The 21,172-nt window shown below is 41.6% G+C and overlaps 2 protein-coding genes and 2 long non-coding RNA genes across 7 annotated transcripts in view; 2 read left to right on the plus strand and 2 right to left on the minus strand.

Moving 5' to 3' along the window:
- LOC104930826 (uncharacterized) overlaps positions 1–13,351 on the plus strand; it is a 26,845-nt gene extending 13,494 nt beyond the window's left edge. The window contains exons 18-46 of one of the 2 annotated variants that reach the window (XM_019270794.2): positions 2,187–2,340; positions 2,710–2,762; positions 2,899–3,137; positions 3,340–3,508; positions 3,724–3,927; positions 4,503–4,659; positions 4,868–4,938; positions 5,349–5,441; positions 5,828–6,051; positions 6,136–6,310; positions 6,404–6,598; positions 6,674–6,824; positions 6,934–7,049; positions 7,345–7,482; positions 7,666–7,816; positions 7,903–8,075; positions 8,247–8,382; positions 8,758–8,883; positions 8,970–9,007; positions 9,101–9,218; positions 9,324–9,436; positions 9,770–9,941; positions 10,286–10,506; positions 10,693–10,849; positions 11,091–11,242; positions 11,554–11,668; positions 11,997–12,245; positions 12,388–12,517; positions 12,769–13,351. In XM_019270794.2, coding sequence (XP_019126339.1) covers positions 2,187–2,340; positions 2,710–2,762; positions 2,899–3,137; positions 3,340–3,508; positions 3,724–3,927; positions 4,503–4,659; positions 4,868–4,938; positions 5,349–5,441; positions 5,828–6,051; positions 6,136–6,310; positions 6,404–6,598; positions 6,674–6,824; positions 6,934–7,049; positions 7,345–7,482; positions 7,666–7,816; positions 7,903–8,075; positions 8,247–8,382; positions 8,758–8,883; positions 8,970–9,007; positions 9,101–9,218; positions 9,324–9,436; positions 9,770–9,941; positions 10,286–10,506; positions 10,693–10,849; positions 11,091–11,242; positions 11,554–11,668; positions 11,997–12,245; positions 12,388–12,517; positions 12,769–12,964 — 4,386 coding nt within the window. In that variant the 3' untranslated portion in view covers positions 12,965–13,351. The remainder of the gene's footprint in view (positions 1–2,186; positions 2,341–2,709; positions 2,763–2,898; positions 3,138–3,339; positions 3,509–3,723; positions 3,928–4,502; positions 4,660–4,867; positions 4,939–5,348; positions 5,442–5,827; positions 6,052–6,135; positions 6,311–6,403; positions 6,599–6,673; positions 6,825–6,933; positions 7,050–7,344; positions 7,483–7,665; positions 7,817–7,902; positions 8,076–8,246; positions 8,383–8,757; positions 8,884–8,969; positions 9,008–9,100; positions 9,219–9,323; positions 9,437–9,769; positions 9,942–10,285; positions 10,507–10,692; positions 10,850–11,090; positions 11,243–11,553; positions 11,669–11,996; positions 12,246–12,387; positions 12,518–12,768) is intronic. The other variant, XM_019270795.2, reaches the window with a different exon arrangement.
- On the minus strand, positions 10,684–16,097 carry LOC113747387 (uncharacterized). 2 transcript variants are annotated; one of them, XR_003463623.1, is made up of 4 exons: positions 15,964–16,075; positions 15,000–15,188; positions 12,806–12,916; positions 10,684–10,793 (listed from the first exon to the last, which is right to left on the minus strand). It is a non-coding gene; the product is annotated as an uncharacterized LOC113747387 (long non-coding RNA). The 2 variants fall into 2 exon arrangements; XR_003463622.1 differs by lacking the exon at positions 10,684–10,793 and having other exon boundaries at positions 12,595–12,916; positions 15,000–15,084; positions 15,964–16,097.
- Positions 15,945–21,172, plus strand: part of LOC113747386 (uncharacterized) — a 7,141-nt gene continuing 1,913 nt past the window's right edge. For both annotated transcript variants that reach the window (XR_003463620.1, XR_003463621.1), the window contains exons 1-3: positions 15,945–16,055; positions 17,091–17,182; positions 19,723–19,843. This is a non-coding gene — a long non-coding RNA (uncharacterized LOC113747386). The remainder of the gene's footprint in view (positions 16,056–17,090; positions 17,183–19,722; positions 19,844–21,172) is intronic.
- The window catches only part of LOC104930816 (CD209 antigen-like protein C), a 12,607-nt gene continuing 8,614 nt past the window's right edge, over positions 17,180–21,172 (minus strand). Inside the window, exons 2-9 of the mRNA XM_019270796.2 lie at positions 19,895–20,106; positions 19,720–19,791; positions 18,715–18,825; positions 18,485–18,559; positions 18,267–18,344; positions 17,926–18,077; positions 17,660–17,784; positions 17,180–17,573 (exon numbers count right to left, since the gene is read on the minus strand). Coding sequence (XP_019126341.1) covers positions 17,396–17,573; positions 17,660–17,784; positions 17,926–18,077; positions 18,267–18,344; positions 18,485–18,559; positions 18,715–18,825; positions 19,720–19,791; positions 19,895–19,961 — 858 coding nt within the window. The 5' untranslated portion in view covers positions 19,962–20,106 and the 3' untranslated portion in view covers positions 17,180–17,395. The remainder of the gene's footprint in view (positions 17,574–17,659; positions 17,785–17,925; positions 18,078–18,266; positions 18,345–18,484; positions 18,560–18,714; positions 18,826–19,719; positions 19,792–19,894; positions 20,107–21,172) is intronic.

The raw sequence follows: 21,172 nt of genomic DNA on the forward strand, positions 1-21,172 counted from the left end.
AACTAGGAACCTTCATGATGTGGGGCAAACTAGGAACCTTCATGATGTAGGGTGAACGAGGAACCTTCATGATGTAGGGCGAACTAGGAACCTTCATCATGTGGGTCGAACCAGGAACCTTCATCATGTGGGGCGAACAAGGAACCTTCATGATGTGGGGTAAACTAGGAACCTTCATGATGTGGGTTGAACCAGGAACCTTCATGATGTAGGGCGAACTAGGAACCTTGATGATGTGGGGCGAACCAGGAACCTTCATGATGTAGGGCGAACCAGGAACCTTCTTGATGTAGGGCGAACCAGGAACCTTCATGATGTAGGGCGAACTAGGAACCTTCATGATGTAGGGTGAACTAGGAACCTTCATGATGTGGGTCGAACTAGGAACCTTCATGATGTGGGGTGAACTAGGAACCTTCATGATGTAGGGCGAACTAGGAACCTTCATGATGTGGGTTGAACCAGGACCCTCCATGATGTAGGGTGAACTAGGAACCTTCATGATGTGGGGTGAACTAGGAAACTTCATGATGTGAGGTGAACTAGGAACCTTCTTGATGTAGGGCGAACTAGGAACCTTCATGATGTGAGGTGAACTAGGAACCTCCATGATGTAGGGTGAACTAGGAACCTTCATGATGTGGGGTGAACTAGGAAACTTCATCATGTGGGGCGAACTAGGAACCTTCTTGATGTAGGGCGAACCAGGAACCTTCATGATGTAGGGCGAACCAGGACCCTCCATGATGTAGGGTGAACTAGGAACCTTCATGATGTGGGTCGAACCAGGAACCTTCATGATGTGGGTCGAAAGTGCTAACCACTGCTCCACTTTGTGTTTGCTTGCGTCAGATTTAGTGTCTATGATGTCATCATGTTTGACTGACACGGTTTCGCTTTTTAGAGTTCCCTTTTGGCTCCTCGCAGCACCTGTACCGTAATGTCAGGGGTAGACGAGCAGCAGCAGATTTTCGGGTACCGGGCAGGCGGCGTTACGGTGTTTGAAGGCTCGACTCCCGGCTGTGTTTACATAGTTTGTCCGGCGAACAGTCTCTGTTCTCCCGCTACATTCCGGGCGATGAAGCGCTCCGTACCCGGCTGTGGAAAAGTCCGCACGATTATCTGCTCTGCACAAATTTCACGTCTTCCCGTCTACCAGAACCAGAACCAGAGCCGGTACCGACACCATCTCCGTCCGCGCAACAGGTGACGGTAAGTCAGTACTGACAGGCGTGTATCTGAGCCGCTGGATGACAGAAATAAGTCGGGAATTACCTGAACTCTGACTGTGGTGGCACAGGTGCTGCACACGTGAAGGTAATGTTTTCATTGTGGGCAGTGCCTCTGAGCATGCACAGTGGCGTCTGCCTGTCAGAATAAACCACACTGGCTGTATTTATTTTAATAAAGGAGCATCCAGAGCAGCTCTGTCGTTATCTCTGGCTGTATGAGGCTTTAGTTACACAAGAATTGCTCATTAGTGCGATAAATGTATTTGGTTCTGGTCTTTTAATGGAGTTTGTTGACATTAAAGTAACTTTTCTAACATAAACAAACAGATTCAAATCATGTCGATGCTGCATTGACTTGATTTTGGTGAAACTGAATCATATTTTATGGTTTTCTCTCTGATGTCTGATTCAGAAAGGCTCAAAATAAACACAAATCCATTTACAGTTAATACTGGTTATTAATCAGTTATTTGTACAGTTAAATATTTAGTTTATAAAATGTTATTACAGTGATAGAAACTGAACCCAGAGAATATCTGACGTGTTTACCTCAGAAATTATATTAGATCATCCAAATTATTAATGTTACTTTTACTTTAATATGATTTTTTTGTTGTTGTTCTGCCATTAATCGACTAATATGCAAAAAAAGAGTATTAAACACACTCCTACGGATATCATTAATTATTAGTCTATTAACACTGTACACTGTACAACTTTACAGTCATATGTGATTGATTAATGGGTCTTAATCAGCTGGATCCTGACTGCAGAGCTTGAGTGATGTCTGGTAAACCTGCATTATACTCAGCAGTCCAGTGGTGAAGGCTCTGTGCATCCCAAGAACAACTGGCATGGCCAAACAATTCTCTTAATAGGAATTAGAAAGCTCAGCCCTGCTTAAAGGTTTTACTGCGTGAAATGTTATTCTGTTATTTTTCTTTTAATCTGCAGGAAATCACGACGCCTCACAAGTGCCACGTGTGCCTGGCGCCTCGACCGGTGTCGAAGATGGTTCATTACAAAAGTGAAGAGAACGTGGTGAAGCTCTTCTGCAATCGCTACTGTGTGTCGTCATACAAGACGTATCTTGGGTGCAAGGTTCAAGGTATGAGATGATAAGTTAATTTCATTTCTTCCCTGTTTCTTCACTCCTCTTCACAGTGGTTAATAATACACACTATCTAATAATAATAAAAAGCAGAAAACCGTAAATAAGACATTTAATAAATGGTTTATATTGAATGATAATTTTATTGTGAGCAGATAAAAACAACAATGAATGAAAATGTAGTAAAACACAGTTATAATAATATAAGGAGAATTATAATACAATACTGTAATATCCTCCTAAAATGACCATATATCTGTTTACAGCTACATTATAGTGTTATCAGAGTTTATATACTGCTTATAAATGCAAAATAAATGGTGTTTTAATGTTTGTTATAAACCTGTTTCTGATTTCTCCCTTCAGAAAATAAAAGCTCAGCTCAGTCGAAGGAGGGGAAAAGAGACGAACAATCGAGTGTGAGTATATTTCGTATATTAAATTAAGCAGGAAACCAGTGAGAGAGAAAGAGAGAGACAAAGAGTTTGTCTGATTGAATTCAAGCTATGCATGACAGTCCAGGGATGGTTCTAATCACTTTGCATCAACGTGCAGGAGGACGGAAAGATCGCTTCAGACTCCGCCGTGAGAGAAAACGATGCTGAATCTGAGGAGCCATCGATCATCTACGCAAAGTCTGACGTTAAATGTTGCCAGTGTAGAAAGGAAGTGCAAAGAGGACAGACACTTTACCGGCCAAAGACCTCACAGGAGGTTTTCTGCTCAGCCTCTTGTCTCTCTGAAAGGCATCCCCACCTCAAAATAATCCAGAAGAAATGTCACAACTGCTTCCAGTAAGTTAAAGCTAAAGTATTTTGACAGTCAGTTAACTGTTTAAATCATTTTTCAAGCAAAAAAAACAAACATTATTTTGTTTCAGCTTGTGAGAATTTGTTGCTTTTCTTTGTCTTAAGTGATCAAGATAAAAAATCTTTAGGTTTGATTGGACAAAACGAGCATTGTGAATAGCTGGGTGGTTGTATTTTCATCCCTCAGGGTGATACTGCGACCTCACGACATGATTCTGGCTCCGGTGGATGATTCGGGAACCGTGAAGGAACTGTGCAGCAATGCCTGCCTCGCTTCTGTCAACTCCAGGAGGAACCTTTCTGCAAAACCTACCGGACCTCGATCACACTGCAGGATATGCGGCAGATTTAGCTGGGTAAGAAAAGAAATACTATACTTACTTCTCATTACATCTATGTGCAGTGATTTTTTTTTAAAAATATATCACACTGGAGACTGCAGTTGTATGAAAAATCAGCATATAGACTCCCCGTCTGAGCCTCTGCCAGCATTTCTACCAGATGTGCGCTGATATAGGAATACAAACATACATTTATTCACTCTCTTCTTTTGCTCTTCTGTCGTCCTCAGTGCCGGTTTTGGCTGATCCTGGACGGCTTCAAGCACAGACTTTGCAGCGACGCCTGCTACATCAGCTACCACAAAGCGAACAACATGCCTGTGTTTAAGTGCAACATCTGCAGCTCCATCTGCCACGAGACCCGGCTCGTGCTGGAGACCGAGGACGGCAGTAAAACCGTCTGCAGTGAAGAATGTTTGGTCAAGCTCAAAAAGGTGAATCACGATCACTTCATCTGACAGTAAATATCACTATTAAATAGATTGTTATATAACTATATACAGAAATAAAGGAACGGGTGTTGGTATCATTCCTCATGCTCGTTAATAAATGCACAGTTCTGTGTGTGTCTGTGTATCATCTCGTTATCATCAAATACACACAAGGAAAATGGGAAATAGACAAATCATAAAATATGTCCAAAAAATATGGACTAAGAATGTTTGAATCAGGAAAAAAACAAATGCAATCTGCAATCTATAAACACAGCAATATATAAAATAAGTATATCTATCCAAGTATAAATATAATAATAAAGTTTTGATCAGGGTATGTTAGTAACTAGACGCATGGTTGACGTTTTTCTCTGGGTTGAACACAACTGAACAAAATGTATAACATAGATTGATCATTTATTCACATTTTAATGTGGAAATGTTACTTATTATATCTTTAAAACACAACAGAAAACAGAATGAAATGATGAAAGTGTGCGAGTGCTGTCTGAACCTGCCTAAAGATCTATGACGGATCCTGGATCCTGAACTGTGCCTCACGTCTTACATTGCAGAAAATCGAGGATGCCCGTCTGTGCCCGATGTGCCAGACGCTCCATCAGCTGTCGGACATGGTTGAAAGTAAAAACAAAGAGGGCAAGCTGGAGTTCTTCTGTAGCAACAGGTGCATGATGGTCCACAAGGCTCAGTCTGTCACTGCACCAGGTACAGGTACTTCCCTCACACTTCAACTCTCTCTGCTACCTTTATTTCTATTCTTCAAGTATGAAATTACAGAACAATGTTTGAGCGTTGACAGCAGATTAATCTATAGGTTGCATTTGGCTGCTTAGTTATTCTGTTTAGCCAATCAGGACGACACTAAAACCAACACACTGCTTGAGTGTAGTGTTTCCATGTTTGTGTCGTGTGTTTACAGGAAGGAACAGCCCAACACTGGATGAGATTGACGTTAAAGAAGTGAAGCCATCACTACCAAATCTGGATTGTGTGAGTATTATTTATTATTATTTATTGTAGCGCACTGATTCAAGACATAACTTTCTGATTTGAGGAGACACAGCATGAATATATCCCAGGGTAAGTATTGTTTTCATGATCGATTAATCACATTGTTTTCTAGATTAATGATGTTTATGAAATGTCTGAAAATGATCTGAGGTGAAGTCTTTAAAAAGAATTGTTTAGTCAGTCTGAAGATTTTCAGTTTAATGTGATATAAAACAGAAAAAGCAGGAAATCTTTGCGAGGCTGAAAATGACATTTTCTACCATTTTTGCATCACTGTCCAGTACGGCAACATGAACAATTGACTTTTTGTGGCTGAGAAGTAAAAACAAAGTATAAAATATTTCTTCTCCGGGTGGTTAGCAGCTCATCTGCCTCTCTCTTCACCTCAGATAAAACAAGAGCCCATTGAAGAAGAGTGCAACCAGAATCTGTCATCCTCCATACCCCCAGAAAATATCAAGGACGAGCCGAACGCGGCAAAGGTAGGAAGCGTGATACTGTTAATCATGGTCTTTATTCATTTATTTTTCTCTACAAGCGAGCATAAACATGTGTTTTATGTATCAATCACTGTAAATTTTGCCGGCAGTTCTGTGTTTGCCACGAGCAGCTCGCATCGGTCAAACGTCCGTTTGTAAAAACAGACAAACGGGAAACAAATTAACGATGTTCATGGTAGTAGCACAAAAATGACCAAATCTGAGCAAGTTCAAAAAACACGGCGGACAAAACGCTCTTGGTTGGTCATTAATGACACCGTGTACAAGAGACACAATAGTGAACATTTAGAAATGTGTGTAAATGTCCAGCAGGTCGCTCGTCCTCTGACTGCTTTAACGTCACTGTGCGTCATCTCACTGTTGGACAGGAGGACTTGAAGATCGGGTCAGTGTTCTCCTTGAAGGGAGAGCCCAAGGCTACAGCGCTCACGCAGGATTTGCCGGTGTCTTGCTCCAACTGCAAAAACGTCCTGATGGACGGAGAGACGGTTTATCAGAGGAAAGGCCGGGCGGATATCTTCTGCTCCACTTCTTGCCTTTTGAAATTTTACCAAATGAAACAAGCCATGAAGACATGCCACTTCTGCCTTCAGTGAGTCATGAATCATTTGAAATGTCCTCCGGCCACATGATCAAAAGACGACTGAAATGATCTCATGCTTCCTCGTTCTCTCAGGGTGATAACACAGCTTCAGGACGTCATCCAAGCTCCGGTGGACAACGAGGAGACGATGAAGGATTTCTGCAGCGAGACCTGCCTGACCTCCTTCAACTACAAGAAGATCACCAAAATACCAGTCGCCCCAGTCGGATCGCAGTCACAATGCACCATATGCAGCAGATACCGCATTGTAAGATCACATTATATTCTTCTTTATGGTCCCTGCTATAAGATCTGACATATAAGCTTCTGCTGTCTGGACTGACACACCGTCCTCCTGCAGAGCAAGCATGAGATCGTACAGCACGACGTCGTCCACAAGATCTGCAGCGATCCCTGTTTCCTCCGCTTCTGCAACGTGAACAAGCTGTCGATCTGTGAGAACTGTTGCTCCCACTGCAGCACGCCTGTCATGCTGAAGATGGGAGAAACCAGAAAGAAATTCTGCAGCGTCACGTGTCTGTCCCAGTTCAAACAGGTAACGATGTCTTAAAACATCCGGATTTCCTCTGACATGATGAACGGACTTAATATTCTGTCTGTTTCTTTGCAGAAATACAAAACGCCTCAGCCGTGTGCCATGTGCTGCAGCCCTCATGGGATGACGGATATGGTCGAAAACAAAAATGCCGAGAACGAGGTGGAGCTCTTCTGTACCAACAGTTGTGTAATGGCGTCCAAGATCCAGGCCGTCAGTGCGTCAGGTACTAAACCGGACTGTGAGCTTTGTGGCAATACGTCTCCAGCTCATTTTTGCTACGTTCATGCAGGTTTACATGCGTGTCGTGTTAGTGATCGTTTCTCTTTTGACAGGTCGTGCACTGAATTGTGACAACTGTGGGAAGTCGACAGTACCAGCCTGCCATCTCGCCATGTCGGATGCCTCCATCAGAAACTTCTGCAGTCTAAGCTGTGCCATGGTTTTTAAGGTAGTATAACATACAGCTTTATTCTACAGTCAAGTAGTGAAACTCCTTCCAGCCAGACCTACAAGACACCACGACATCAACATCAAAATTGACTCCCTATGTCTCGGCCACACCAGGGTGGTCATGATTGATGAGTGACTAACCTTCTCCAATCATGCCGCCTCAGTCATGCGCCTTACACCATCAGAGAAATCCGACCTTACCTGACTTAACATGCTACTCAACTCCTGACACGAGCTGTGGTCATCTCACGACATCTTCACGACTTCATTCTTTTTACTTTTCTGCTCTGCAGGAGACACAGACTGCTACCGTTAACTCAACAGGCGCCTCGGACCAAACCCAAAGCGCTTTCCTCAAACCACCGGAGAAACTGCCGTGCGCTCAGTGTCGGCGTATTTTAAAAGCTGCGCCCAAAGTTGTTCAGAAAAAGGTGAGTCGAGTCTGTTTTTTTAAGACGGAATATACAGCTTCAGTATAACGAGGCCTCTTTATTCCTCATTTCTTCAGCCATTGTTGTAAAAGTACTTTACAGTCAGGCTTGTAAACACAAACCGAATCTCATGTCACGTTCATTGATTTGCAGCTGTAAACCTCTTTGTGTGTTTGTGCGCAGGGGAAAATGAATTTTGTGTGCAGCCTGGCCTGTTCTCAGGAGTTTAAGAGGGTCAACAACATCACGGGCAAGTGTGAATACTGTAAGAATGAAAAGATCATCAGAGACATCAAGAGGGTCGACGGCAGAGACTGTTACTTCTGCAGCGACGGTGAGAGGGCGAATGGAAATACAAAGACAGAGATCGAGGACGAAACAGCTGTGAATCTCTGAGCCTCTCGTTCTGTTCCCTCCCAGGATGTAAGATGCTGTTTCGCCATGAGCTGGAACAGGAGTGGGGTGTGCACTGTTCCTCGTGTGCTTACTGCATGTGCATCTCGAGGACGTTGGTAACGGCAAAGTATAAAGGCACTGATGAGAAGTTCTGCTCTGAAGACTGCAACTCAAAATACAAAATGCTCTTCTGCCATGTGAGTAGAGGTTGAAGGTCAGCCATAGCACATTGTAGATAATATATAGACCAAATAATTCATCTAGACAAATAAACCAATAAAAATAATGATTATTTGTATCCCTACCTGCATATAAACGAACAAGAAGTGCTCTGCACAGACTGACGTTCGCTCTCTGCTTCCTCTCAGATCGCCAAATGTGACACCTGTGGTCATGAGGGGAAGCTGAGGCAGAGTCTTCCTCTGCTGGGAGAAGTCAAACACTTCTGCGACCTCAAGTGTGTCCTGCATTTCTGCAATCAGAAGGTCCAGACGGTCAACGCAGGTGTGTGTTTTCGTCCGCCTCACGACCTCGTTTATGTCCGCACCTTTAAGTTCCTCTGGTGGTCCAGAACATTTACTGGATTTCAGCCTTGTTGGACCTCAAAGCAGGGACTCACTTCTATATTATAGTCTTAGTTATGTGAAAGAACCACAGTGAAATACATGATCCTGCTTATTACACGGCTACTCACCAGAGAAATCAGTATTTTGTGTCAAGTTATCAATTGAAATATGATTTTATTGATTTAAAACAATGATTTAACAGAATGTTACTAGCTTGTAGTAATTTATATTAAAGATTTAATTATTTATTTGATCTCACAGTTTTAGCAGATCAGATCTTCCTGATGACTCCTCTTTGTTTTCCCGCCAACAGACTCTTCACCTCCCAGATCTGCCGGCACAACAGAGTCCTCCCCGGTCATCGCCAACGTCATCTCGCTCGCTGGCGCTTTGGCTCGGCAGCCCAGCGCTTCTGTCAGCTCTGCAGAGCAAACGTTGTGTATGCACAGACTGTGGAGTTAATTATGAATTACGATGTTTGTTTGTTTGTTTGTTTGTTTTTCTGACTCTGTCATTTCTCCACAGTCTCTGTCCCCGATACTCAAACAAAGGTTGTTGGACACGTAAGTCCTCCTCATCAGACTCAACTTTCATAGCTGCATGATAATTGAAGACAAACAGTATATGCTGATCGATGTGAATTATCTGTTCTTCAGGCCAGTGTTCAAACAGTCCCCAAAGAGCTGAAGAACAAGTCCATGCTCTGCACACCGTTGGTCCATAACAAAGGAGTCTCCTGTACGCCACAGACTGTCGACACAGAAGCACAGACGGGTAACATTTCCCTGCATGACATGACATGACTGCACACATAGTGCAACATCTTCTCAGAATTACAACCAGCTTTAATGTTTCTGTATTTTTCTTTGTTATATGAAGACAACTTTGTACCCAAAGTCGTCGTCCTGCCTCTCCCGGTGCCGGTGTACGTTCCTATGCCGATGAACATGTACAGTCAGTACACACCCAAGCCTGTTGGCCTGCCCTTACCGGTATGTACGAACTAGGTCCATGTTACACCCTCAGAAAAATCAGTACCTGACAGGAAAATGACTCAAATCTGAAGAGTTTTAAGTGTTCTTAATCTTAATTTTAACAGAAAAGAGCCTCAGCTGCTTCACAGTTTGTGACATTAAAACATCACCACAAAGAATAGGAGTGAAGCATCTCTTTATCTAGGTCGGGACTTCAAGTTACGCTAGTTAAGTGTCACGTTTAAAAGATTATAGAGAAACAGTGTGAAGTCCAGCCTGGATCCTGTGCCACCACATCCTGCTGGTGATCAGATTTTACAACACTCGCTTCCCAAACTGTCCCTGCTGCAGCTGCCTGTGCCCGTGTTTCTTCCTGGGAGGTCGGATGGCGCCAACCCGGCAAAGGAGACAACCCAGCCCGACCCTCCCAAGGAAGAGCTTGACTCAAAGTCCGAAGACGAGGAGAGCGATAAAGAGGATGGGCACAAGGACAGAGCAGTGACGAGAAGGAGACAAAGCAAGGGTGAGGCGTGATGACGTGATGATACTGTGACAGATGGACTGAGAGGAAGGAAGGACGTGTCTTATTTAAGTATAATAAAAATTAAAAACATACAGAAGCACGGACAGAAGCTTCTCTTTTGCAAACATTGAGACAAAAATCGAATTTATAACTTTTGTTTTATTTGATTTATTTGAAGTTCACAGTATTGTTGCCATTTTCACTGCACAGTGATCTCAGAGCTCGAGCTGCAGGTTCTTCGTAGGTCTCACACAATCCAAACTAAACACCAGTTTATCACTCATCAGTCGTTCTCTTTCAGGTCTGGTCTTCTGAGAAAACTTAACTTATCTTCATTTTTTCAGAGCACACCAGTGACCGTGGTGATGACTCTGACGTAGTTCAAGAGGACGACTCCTCCTCTGACAGCAGCTTCGGGTCGCACGGTTCACGAAACCAAGCGGGCGTGCCCGGTGAACTCGTGCCCGGTGAACTCCCACCTCCAGCTACTCCTGGTCTGGTGATGAGAGAGGATCTCCAGAGATCACCGAGTCCTGCACAGGCTTCTCAACCATTACAGAATAAGGTATTACACCACCAGGAGATGAGTTTAGAAGCACTGGTATCATCTTTGCTGTAATCTTTGGAGCCCGACCGATATTGGATTTTTGTGATTTGAGAAGGAAAGATTGATGAATTAACGAATGAATAAATTAAGTAATAGGCCGATATCAGTCGGGCTGTAGTAATCTTGTCCCTCCTGCTGCTGCAGCATTTGTTCAAAACAGCTGAAGACGAGACATCTCAAAGAGACATTTCCACAGCCGCGTCGAGAGAGTACCACAAACTGAACAGTCAGTGTGGAATCGACGCCTGGAAGAGATGGATACAGTGGAGGGAATTACAAATCAACCTGGACCTTGTTCCTTGTATGTTTCCTTTTATTAATTTTCAGTAGTTTTAGTGTGCAGCATGACCAGAACAAAACTTCACAAATTCAGGTTTAATCTGCCGTTTCTGACTTTTTACTGTGAGGCTGTGAAGCCAGCAGATAAAGGATAAAAGTGAGCAGACTCTTGATAACAGGACTGATAAAGTGTGAGGTGGCAGCAGGCTTTCACTGCCGTCTGAAACACGTCCTCTAACACTTTGTTCCAACTCTTCTCTCAGCTCACGCCGTCGCAGTAAAGGAGGACGTTCTTCACTGCTGTGCGGCCGAGTTGAACGACGGCCTCTGTTGCTTCATCGCTGAGGTGAAACAACCTGATGGAGAGCCGTACTCCCCCGACAGCCTCTTCTACCTCTGTCTCAGCATACAACAGGCAAGCTTACACAACACTACACTCACCCACTCCACACAGCTGATGTCTTTTCAAGGGTACTTTCATCTGAGAACCATTTAGCCTCTGGAGTCAACGGTCAAGGTTTCAGGGCTTGCAGTGTAGCCAGTGGATATCCAGACCAAGACTTCCTCTGCTGTCTGATTAGAAACTAGATACACAAACCTGACAACAAAGCCACATTTCTGCTAATCTCTATGGACAGTGCTGTCCTCGTGCTGTGTGCAAAGGTTTGTTCTGTTGTTTGTATCTATGCCCTGTAGTGTTACTTTTATTCTGTTGTTTCTCTTCAGTACCTGTTCGAGAACGGTCGCATGGAGAACATATTCAGTGACCTGATCTACAACAAGTTCTCCGCTGGGTTCACTGAGATCCTGAAAGGTTTCAGACCATCAGTCACAGCCAGCGGTGAGTCGGCTTGTATTCTTTTCTGTCAATTCAGCTCGGCCAGTTTAACAGCCTCAAACTAAAAGCAGTAATTAAAAGTAATTGACACACTCAGCTTAACGTTAGTAGAAACAAACTAGCGTGAGAGTCCAACTTCTCAGCTATGAGAGATATGATTTATGACTTTATTATAATTGATACAACCTTCCGTCACCATCAACAGCTCAAAAACTACTTTGGTTTCCTTCTGATAACACACCTGTACCTGATTGTACCTGCCTTGCCTCCGCACCTGGTGCCACCTACTGGTCAACAGATTTATAACGGGTCTCTCTCCCCCTCTCTGCAGGTTATAGCCATTCCTGTGTGGAGGAGGAGTTTCTGTGGGAATGTAAACAGCTGGGCACGTACTCCCCCATTGTCCTCCTCAACACTCTGCTCTTCTTCTGCTGCAAGCACTTCGGCTTCACCACGGTGGAGCAGCACCGCCAGCTGTCCTTCACTCACATCGTGCATTGCACCAAAACCAACCAGGACAACTCAGAGACCATCTTCCTGCGATTCTACGTCCCAGTATCCATAAACGAGGCAGAGTCAGGTACGAGTATGGCTGAGGGTCAAAATGAAAGACCTGAATGTATTGTAGTAATACGGATTTAAGATATGATAAATTATTATATTTAACTCACATGTGTGTGTGTGTGTTGTGTGTGTGTGTTGTGTGTGTGTGTGTGTGTCAGATGTCGATGGCGTCCCAGCTAAGAGACGTAAGAAACACGAGAGTGAATATGATGTCCTAGAGATGATGGAGAACACAGAGAACCCTCTCCGCTGTCCAGTCAGACTCTACGAGTTTTACCTCTCCAAGTGGTTTGTAGCTTTATTTTTCATGTATTTTAGGTCTACTGTACCATACAGGTACAAAAAAAAAAACACAGATACTGTAAATGACTGATGAACTTGTTGTATATTATGTAAACAGTCAGAATGAACAAGCAGAGTCTCTCCTGTATCTACAGACAGCTGTGTCTCATTTTTACTGCACATCACTTTTTTTTTTGCCTCCTGTCACTAAACTCAGTGACCATCTTTAATTTTATGTTTTCTCTCCGTCCAACCAGCTCAGAGTCGGTAAAACAACGTGCCGGCTTATTCTACCTCCAGCCGGATCGCTGTTGTGTCCCCGGCAGCCCTCTGTGGTTCTCGTCCACCGCTCTGGACAGCAGCACAATGGAGGCCATGCTCGTACGAATCCTCACCGTCCGTGAGCTGCAGGGAGAAGATGGACGAGGTTTGGACCAGCAGAGACTAAAATGACACATGACGCGTTTTTGTTGGACTGTGTTCAAATTTGACTTTAAAAATCTGTAAATTGTCTAAAAGCTTCAGAGAAATACATTCCATCAGACAGAAATATAGAAATTACACCTACAATTAGTTTAACTATTAAAACAAAGACTTTTTCCATCAAGTCATCATTTTGAGATTAAATCAAGTTTTTGAAAATTTCCAACCTGGAATAAAAAAAAAGTTGAACTGCTGATTTGTCTGTCAAGATCTTGGTTTAGTTTTTGTCCGTTGACTGAGTTGAATGTTGATGTTTCTAGATGTGACTTGAGATTTTCTTAGTTTTGGTTAATAAATACTAAAAAGTATCATTGTCACTGTTTTACCTTTTTTTTGTATTCTCTTGTGGATATCTCCAGAATGAAAAAAAGGTCAATAATAAAAACATTTTGAAACAGAAATGTCTTTTTTTTTAAATATTTTATTGACTCGACTATTTTCTTTTCACTACAAGTGAGGCTATAAGCACAGAGTTTTCAGCTAGACATTGATTTTGTTCGGATGTTTTATTTGATTTTACTATGATTTTTTTATGATTGTGTAAAATATGGGAAGAAACCGAAGCACTCGGAGAAAACCCTGCCAGCACAGCAAGGAGGTCAAGGCCCAGAACTGAACCGTCTCCTTGTTGCTGAGAGGCGCCTGTGTGGACTTATGACCTCAAGTCCTGCATCATATCCTGGTTGAACTTTTTTTTTTTTTTTTAAATGATGATTTAAAATGTGGGTGAACCGAAGCACTCGGAGAAAACCCAGTATGGTCTCTGTACTCCTCACAGCAAGGAGGTCAAGGCCCAGAACTGAACCGTCACCTTGCTGCTGTGAGGCCACATAGACCTGGATATGAAGCAGGCCTTCTGTCCCAATGGACCCTTTTTACAGCACAGACTGTGACGCTGTAAACAAAGGTCTGTTCCTCCCTCACACCCTCCCAAGTACAGCAAATGGTTACTTTTTGCGGAAACAGGTCGTGAACAGCTTGGCCACGTTCTTGCGAAGAACCTTAAAGAACTCTTTGACATGGTTCTTCTGTGGGCTCATCAGATGTCTTTTCAGAATCTCAACTACTGCATTAGAAACAGACTCCTCCTCTGTCAACAGGGACAGTCTCAGAGTCCCTGCACCACCAAGCGCCTTGCACAAGTCCATGTGTGTGGCCTTGATTGTCCTCCTCATACCTTTGCCATACGGCTTAACAGGGATGTCAGAACCGGAGATCTCTGTCCAGAGCATCTGTGTGATACTCGTGATGATTGATTTAGTTTTATCTTTGGACAATTTGAATGATGCATTTTTCATGCAACAGTGAACAAAGCCTCCCACCAGACTCCCACAGGACGCTTTGTCCCATTTGTAGAGACCCTCTTCTGTGGTAGACTCAGAGTTCACATCCAAAATGAAGTTTGTGTGTTTGCCATATGTCAAACGTGAGCCAGAGCACGAGTGAATCGCAAGTGTTTTCAGTAGGTCAAGCACGAGCCACAACATCCTGCTCAGCCTGTCTGCAGAAGATGGTGAGAAACCTGGTTCACTGAGCTCGTCACTGCTCCAAGATCTGTTCAGCTGAGAGTTTAGTCTCTCGGCGAGCTCCTCATTCATGATCTCATTTAAATCTGAAATGAATTCTGAATCGTCACAACCCGAAACACCAACCACATCGGCCACAGCGCTGACAAAGCTGTACCCGAGACACTGGTTGGCGCTGACTGGTTGACCTGCAATATTTGGCCTTAAGGGCAAATAGGGAGTGTTGGACAGCGGGGACCGTTTCCTCAAGCTGGTTTTCAAACAAACGTCTATCACATCCTCACACATGTCTGCGATTAACTCTACTGTCTGGTTATCGGGGAACCCAGTTACAAGCCGGATCCACTGATGCCCAGACAGGAAGTCCAGGTGCAATTTAATGCGCGGCCGTATGACGCCCACAAGGCCAGTGTGCTCCATCTTCAGTTTTCTGTGTGTTGTGTTGATCTTACCAGATGTTTGCAGTCTCTGGCACTCACCTTTGTAGCTCTTCCAAAGGTGTTTGTATAACCTCAGACCCGAGGCACGTGGAGTTTGGCTTGATACTCGAGTGACGTCACAACACTTCAAAGACATCAAAACAACAAGATCCGACATCAGACCACGCCCCCTAGCAACGGCCGTCCAACAGCCTAGCAACCGTAACTAGGCACAGTCATCTTCTCAAACTAGACAAAAATGATAACACACGTTACTTCAGATCGGCAGCTAAATTCTGTGTCACAAATAAAATCAGAGAATTACATTTAAAAATACTACATAACGCATATATATCAAAATTCCTTGACATCGATAACAAATGTACCTTTTGTAAAAACCGAACCTGAAAATATAACTCATTTATTTTATGGTTGCCCGTATAGTAGCACATTTTGGAAAAGAACTTGAGAACTATATACTGTGTAAAACAAAACATAAAATCAGCATCGAGGGAAAAAAAAAAACTATTATTACTTATTTTGAATACAAACAAAAGAAACTATGCATTATTGTCAACCTCTATAGTTTATTAGGGAAATCTCACATCCATAAATGTAAATTTCAAGATTCATCACCATCATTTAAGCTATTTTTGATTGAAGTTGATTATTATTTTAAGTCTCTTAAGTTAATGACTAATAGAAAATGCCTATCTATAATGAATATTCATGCAGATATTTTCAAGCAGTAGACTGTCTCAACAGTTATAACTAGAACTTTATTTAGTCACACACCAACAACTATTTCACTGATTTTGGTGAAACTGGATCATACTTTATGAAGAAAACTCTGATTTACAGAGTTTCCTGATGGACAGTGAAGTGCGCTGATTCAAACTGTAACGGCTCTTCTGCTAAAAGCGAAAGTTAGCTCGGGTCCGGTTCGCCAGAACTCTGCGCTCAGATCACTAACTAACGAACTAGAGCGTTAGTTAGTGTTTGGACCTCCGGTGTTTTGGATTACCGGGAAGAAGAAGAACAGGTTTCCAGGCCCCGGGGGAATACTGACGTGGAGCCGGGCCGGTTAACGGTCACGTTAACTGGCTACCGTTAGCCGTGAGTGTCCTTGGTTGTCATAGTTACGACAGCCGTTGAAACAGTAAGAGTCAAATATAACGGTCAAACAAAAAATACGAACCTTTTTTTAATTTTCATTTTTTTATATATTTATTTAATTTTTTTGACATTCTAACGTCAATGAAAACAAAAAAACTTATCTAAATTTTTTCAACGTCGTGCCAAAACCGGAGCTGAAAAAGCGGGAAATGTAACCCCTTCTTGTGTTGTTTAGTGGTGTGCGATACTGCTTATTTTGGTATCGATCCGATACCAAGTAAATACGGGCCATTATCACTGATACCGATATTTTTCAATAAATAAGGTGGATTCATCATTGAATTGCTAAATCTCAATGAATTTTCATGACCTTAAACCCGTGTGTTTTGTGATGTTTCATTTTTTTTATTCTTAAATAGTTCAAACCCACGACATAATTAGGACAAATTTTATACTTTAATAGAAAATGCTTTATTATCAATTTTTTTTCAGAAAGAAATCTTAAATAAAAAGTACTCGCAAACCAGTAAATAAATTAAAATAAACAAGTTAAATGGCTGGCTGTTTCCTCTTTGACGAAACCGCAGCATTGCAAACAAGAGCTTAAAGTAAAGAATCGATTGGTACCGATTTGGTATTGATACTATCGATATTTGGATCGATCCGCCCACCACTAGTGTTGTTGACCTTGTTAGATGTTTGGCTGTTAGAAAAGTTGTTGACTCGATAGTTTTTTTGATAATAATTAATATAATAATCACAAATTTACGTGTACAGCTGTCAGTTTCTACACAGTGTTTCTTTAAAGTGTCACTAATGTTTCAGCTGGTAAAAGATTTTAACTGCTTTATATCCTGCTATCTAACTTAAAGGAGTAGTTCTGGTATTTTGAAGTGGGGTTGTGTGAAGTTCATAATAGTCAGTGTATGAAATATAAAGTGAAATGACTCCACATATGAAACAATGGACAACAGACTTTCTTCGTTTACTTTTGAAAATGATGTTTTGGGACACTTTGTGCCTTTATTTCTACAGGACAGCAGAGAGACAGGATGACGCACAGCAAATGACTTCAGGCTGCTATATCAAGGCCTGTGTCTTTATACATTGAGCACACGCTCTACCAGGTGAGCTACAAGCACATACTGAGCTTCACTTACGTTTAATATTTACATATTTCACAGGACTTCATTACAGAGTATTTCTTTAAAGGGTCTGAATACTTCCTCCACCACTGGTTAATCTGCTCTCTTCATTAATCGTCAAACACATTCAACAAACTGCATTTTACTCCACATTCTGTATCGTGTACTGAGATTATTTAACAAGCTGAGCGAGACTTAAGTTGAACTACAACAGACACACTTCTCACAAATACTTTTGTGAGGCACTTTGCAATATCTATCAAACCAAGTCTTCAGATCTGATCCTTCTTTCACTCCCATCCTCACACAGTCCTCTCCATAACGATTTTCCCCTCTCCAGTTGTCTGGCTCTCTGCTGAACCAAAATGTCAAACTAAGAGATAAAAGAACATAAAGAACTGGTTCAATGAAACTTTGATATTCGCAGTTGACAAAAAAAAATGTGTTCAACAGTCAAACCTCTCGTTCAGTGGTGAGTCGTCTGTCCACAACCATGTGCCCTCTGTCTTTGAGTCTGTCAGTCCGATCCAGTGCTTGTCCTCGTCATCGCTCATCTTTTCTTTCAGTTTTTGCTGCAGGAAAGACTGGACAGGAAAAGTTGATGGAGAAAGACAGTGTGTGACTTTTCTGTGCTGAGAGAACACGTTAACTAATGTGGAAATACAAGGATGTGATCAAACAAATGAGAATGAATAGTCTCATGAAGCTGCAGCAGTGTGTTTTACCTGCTCCTCCACGCTGTCTATCTTCACCAGATCTCCTCCACGCTGTCTGCATTCAGCTCTGCTCTCACTCCAGGTTAATTTATTGGTGGAGAAATAATAGCACTGTGTTCCATTTCGCTCCCAGCCTTCTTCACATTTCAGATATCGCTTGTCTTTGAAGAGATTACAGCAAAGACTTGAGTCAGGTGCAACACGTTACTGTTTATATTTACATGTGATTTGGAAACAGCAGGAACTTTGAGGGGAAAGAGTTTGAACCTGGGACGATCAGAGAAGGGCAACAGTTTTCTACTCCACAGGTATAATATCCTGCCAATCTACACAAACTCTGACAAGCTTACCTGTGAGGATTTCTTTCATAGCTTCATACTCGTCTGTCAGCTTTTGAAGCTTCTCCATAGTTTGACTGTTTTCAGTATCTGAATTTTGTGTCAAGAGGAAAAAACAAAAAGTTCAGATAACCTGAAAGCCAATCAGATTTTATATGTTACTCCACGTTCATTTACATGTGTAGTGTGTGTTCCTACTTATGGAGGGATTCTTCTAGAAAGAAGCTTACCTGTGAGATTTTTCATAGCTTCATACTCGTCTGTCAGTTTTTGAAGCTTGTCCATAGTTTGACTGTTTTTATAACCTGATTTAAAAGAATTCAATGTCAGACACACATTTGGAAAACTTGTTGGTCCTTTGAACACGAGTGTGTTTATCAGAAGAGAATCACTCTAAGATTCTATTCTTCTTCAGAACAGCCCTCAGATTTAACATTTGTAAATAAATGTTCAAACTCACAGGTATCGCCAAGAGCAATGACCGTAGCAACCAGGAGAGCGCTGAGAACTGCCACGGCTCTCTTTAATGTGACCTTTGACCCTCCATTTGAAGCTGCTTGTTGTTGGGAACCTGTTGAACAGCAGAAGACACAGACACAGTGTGTTTACATACAAGTAACTGGTTAACAGTGTTTTTCTCCAGTAAACACAGTTTCTGATACATTTTTGTTACGAGAATTTTTTAAGAAGAATCTTTGAATAAGGAGGACTGGATTCAGAGTATCAAAGTTTAAGTTGAATTTAATATTCTTGTACAAGAAGGAGCGTTTAACAGCGCAACACACAAGAGGGTTACAGAGAAAAGGCTCCCTGAGGAGCTTGGTCAGGTGGTTCTTATACAATTCATTCTCAAAATGGGCTGTCTTCCCACTAACAATTCCTTTTTTGGTTTTCCCCTTAGTAATGAGCATTATGTCCATCTTGTCCAAAATGACACTTCCCTTAATCTGTCTCTCTTGTCCTTGAACATTTTTTAATTACCTTTCCCTGCCAGCTTCAGCAAACACATGCTAGATAAGGGAAGTACACGAGATATGCAAAAGACAAAACACACACACTGCCTCTAAGAGTTAAAACATCTGCAGCCCAGTACAATCCTAATTTTTATAACAATTTTATTGCTTTGAAAGAGCAGAAACTTTCTTCAAGCAGATATGTGAAACGCCCATTCTCCCAAATGAAATGTATTCATTGGGAGTTTCACTTCCCTTTCGTTGACATTAAACTAATGCGATAGATATTTCAGTTCGAGGCGTCTTCTTAAGGCTCTCACTGTATAACTGGGTTGTTGTGGCAGAAAAAACATAAAAGCCCAGATGTTAGCTGTTACTTATATTGCTGATGTCTGACTGTCACTGCTGTTTATTTATATTGCTTATCACCCAGTCTCTGTACACTTGATGGATTAAAATATAACATATATATATGGCTCCTTCCTGTTCATCTAACACTATTTTTTACTCACCAGGCAGTTCTGTGGATGGATGAGTCTTGGAGATCCTGACTTCAGAGTATATGGTATCAGTCGGTGAGGAAACTGCAACACCAAACACAAAACCGCTGATGGAAGTGCTGCGCGTGAACACAGTGTAAGATGAAACATTTTACACAAACTCTGACATATTTATAGATTCACTTACTATTGGCATTCTTCTTAGCTTTTGTGAACCTGACATCAGAGTACACTACTGCATCAGCTTCTGCCATTTTATCAGTTTGAAACTTCCTTCTTAGGACCAAAGCATGTGTGTGGTGGGCGTTCTTCAAATTTACATTTTTTCCTTTGCTCTTTCACTTCCCTTTTGTTTAGATTTAACTAATTAGACAGATGCTTTCAGGGATGATGAGTTTTCTGTTAGAAAAAACAGAAAAGAATTCAGACATTCTCCTTTTTCTCTCTTTCTCCATCTTTACTGACCGAATCTGTACTGTCACTATCAAACAAGATAAACTATAAAGGTTAGGCCTATGTAGGCTATGATAAATGATCAATTATTACCTGGAATAGGTATGAAACCCAAATTGGACATGTTTAAAACAGCATTATAAAATATAAAATAATGTCAGTTTCTCAACATTTACCAGATTTTATTGGATGTCACACAATGAGGCGTCGCACAAATTTCATCCAAACAACAGACAGAAATATTTTTGAGTGATGGATGTGAAACTTTGTAAGAAACACAGAAGTTTTACTGGAATCCAAAGAGTTTGTGTTATTAAAATCCCTAAAAACAAACAGGACCACTTTGTCCTTCAGTTCAATCTCTTTGGAGAGACCTCAGTCCAGCAGGCGGCAGTACAGGAGCATTTAAAGAAATTAATCAACTTTCTTCTTCTTTGTTGCAAAATGAGCAGTTTGAAAAATGTTTTTAGTTTAAAAAATGCTGCAAAGATAATATTATCATTAATATAGACTCATTTTATGACACATTTCTCTCACTTTATTTGGCAGAGAGAAATATTAGTCATTAGTGCATGAACCGTGCCATAGACACACAGAACGAGCTCATTTTTGTTCATGAGTCATGTTTTACAAGCACGACAAGCAAGAAACGCAGTTTCTCTAAATCATGGAAACATCATCAACTGAAGGTGATGATTGTTGTTCATTTATTTATCAACTACAATTTAGTGAACAGGCCACTCCTGTAAAGCAGAAGTCATACATAAGGTTTAAATCAATTTAAAATGTATTTTCCACGTAGCTAAAACTGAATATTAAAGGAGGAAACTTCATTCAAAAAAAACATTCATGTTTATCAGTTAGAACAAATAAAAAAGTTCAAAAGCTTTTGGCTTCAATAAATAGATTTGTTTGAATAATTCTAACAAAAAAACAAATTATTATATTAAGTAACACTGAGGTCACAGACGAGACGTTGTTCCGTCTGCTGTTCAGTTTGAGGAAATAAGTG

Source organism: Larimichthys crocea, chromosome XIII (genome assembly GCF_000972845.2).
Source record: "Larimichthys crocea isolate SSNF chromosome XIII, L_crocea_2.0, whole genome shotgun sequence".
Lineage (NCBI taxonomy): Eukaryota > Metazoa > Chordata > Actinopteri > Sciaenidae > Larimichthys > Larimichthys crocea.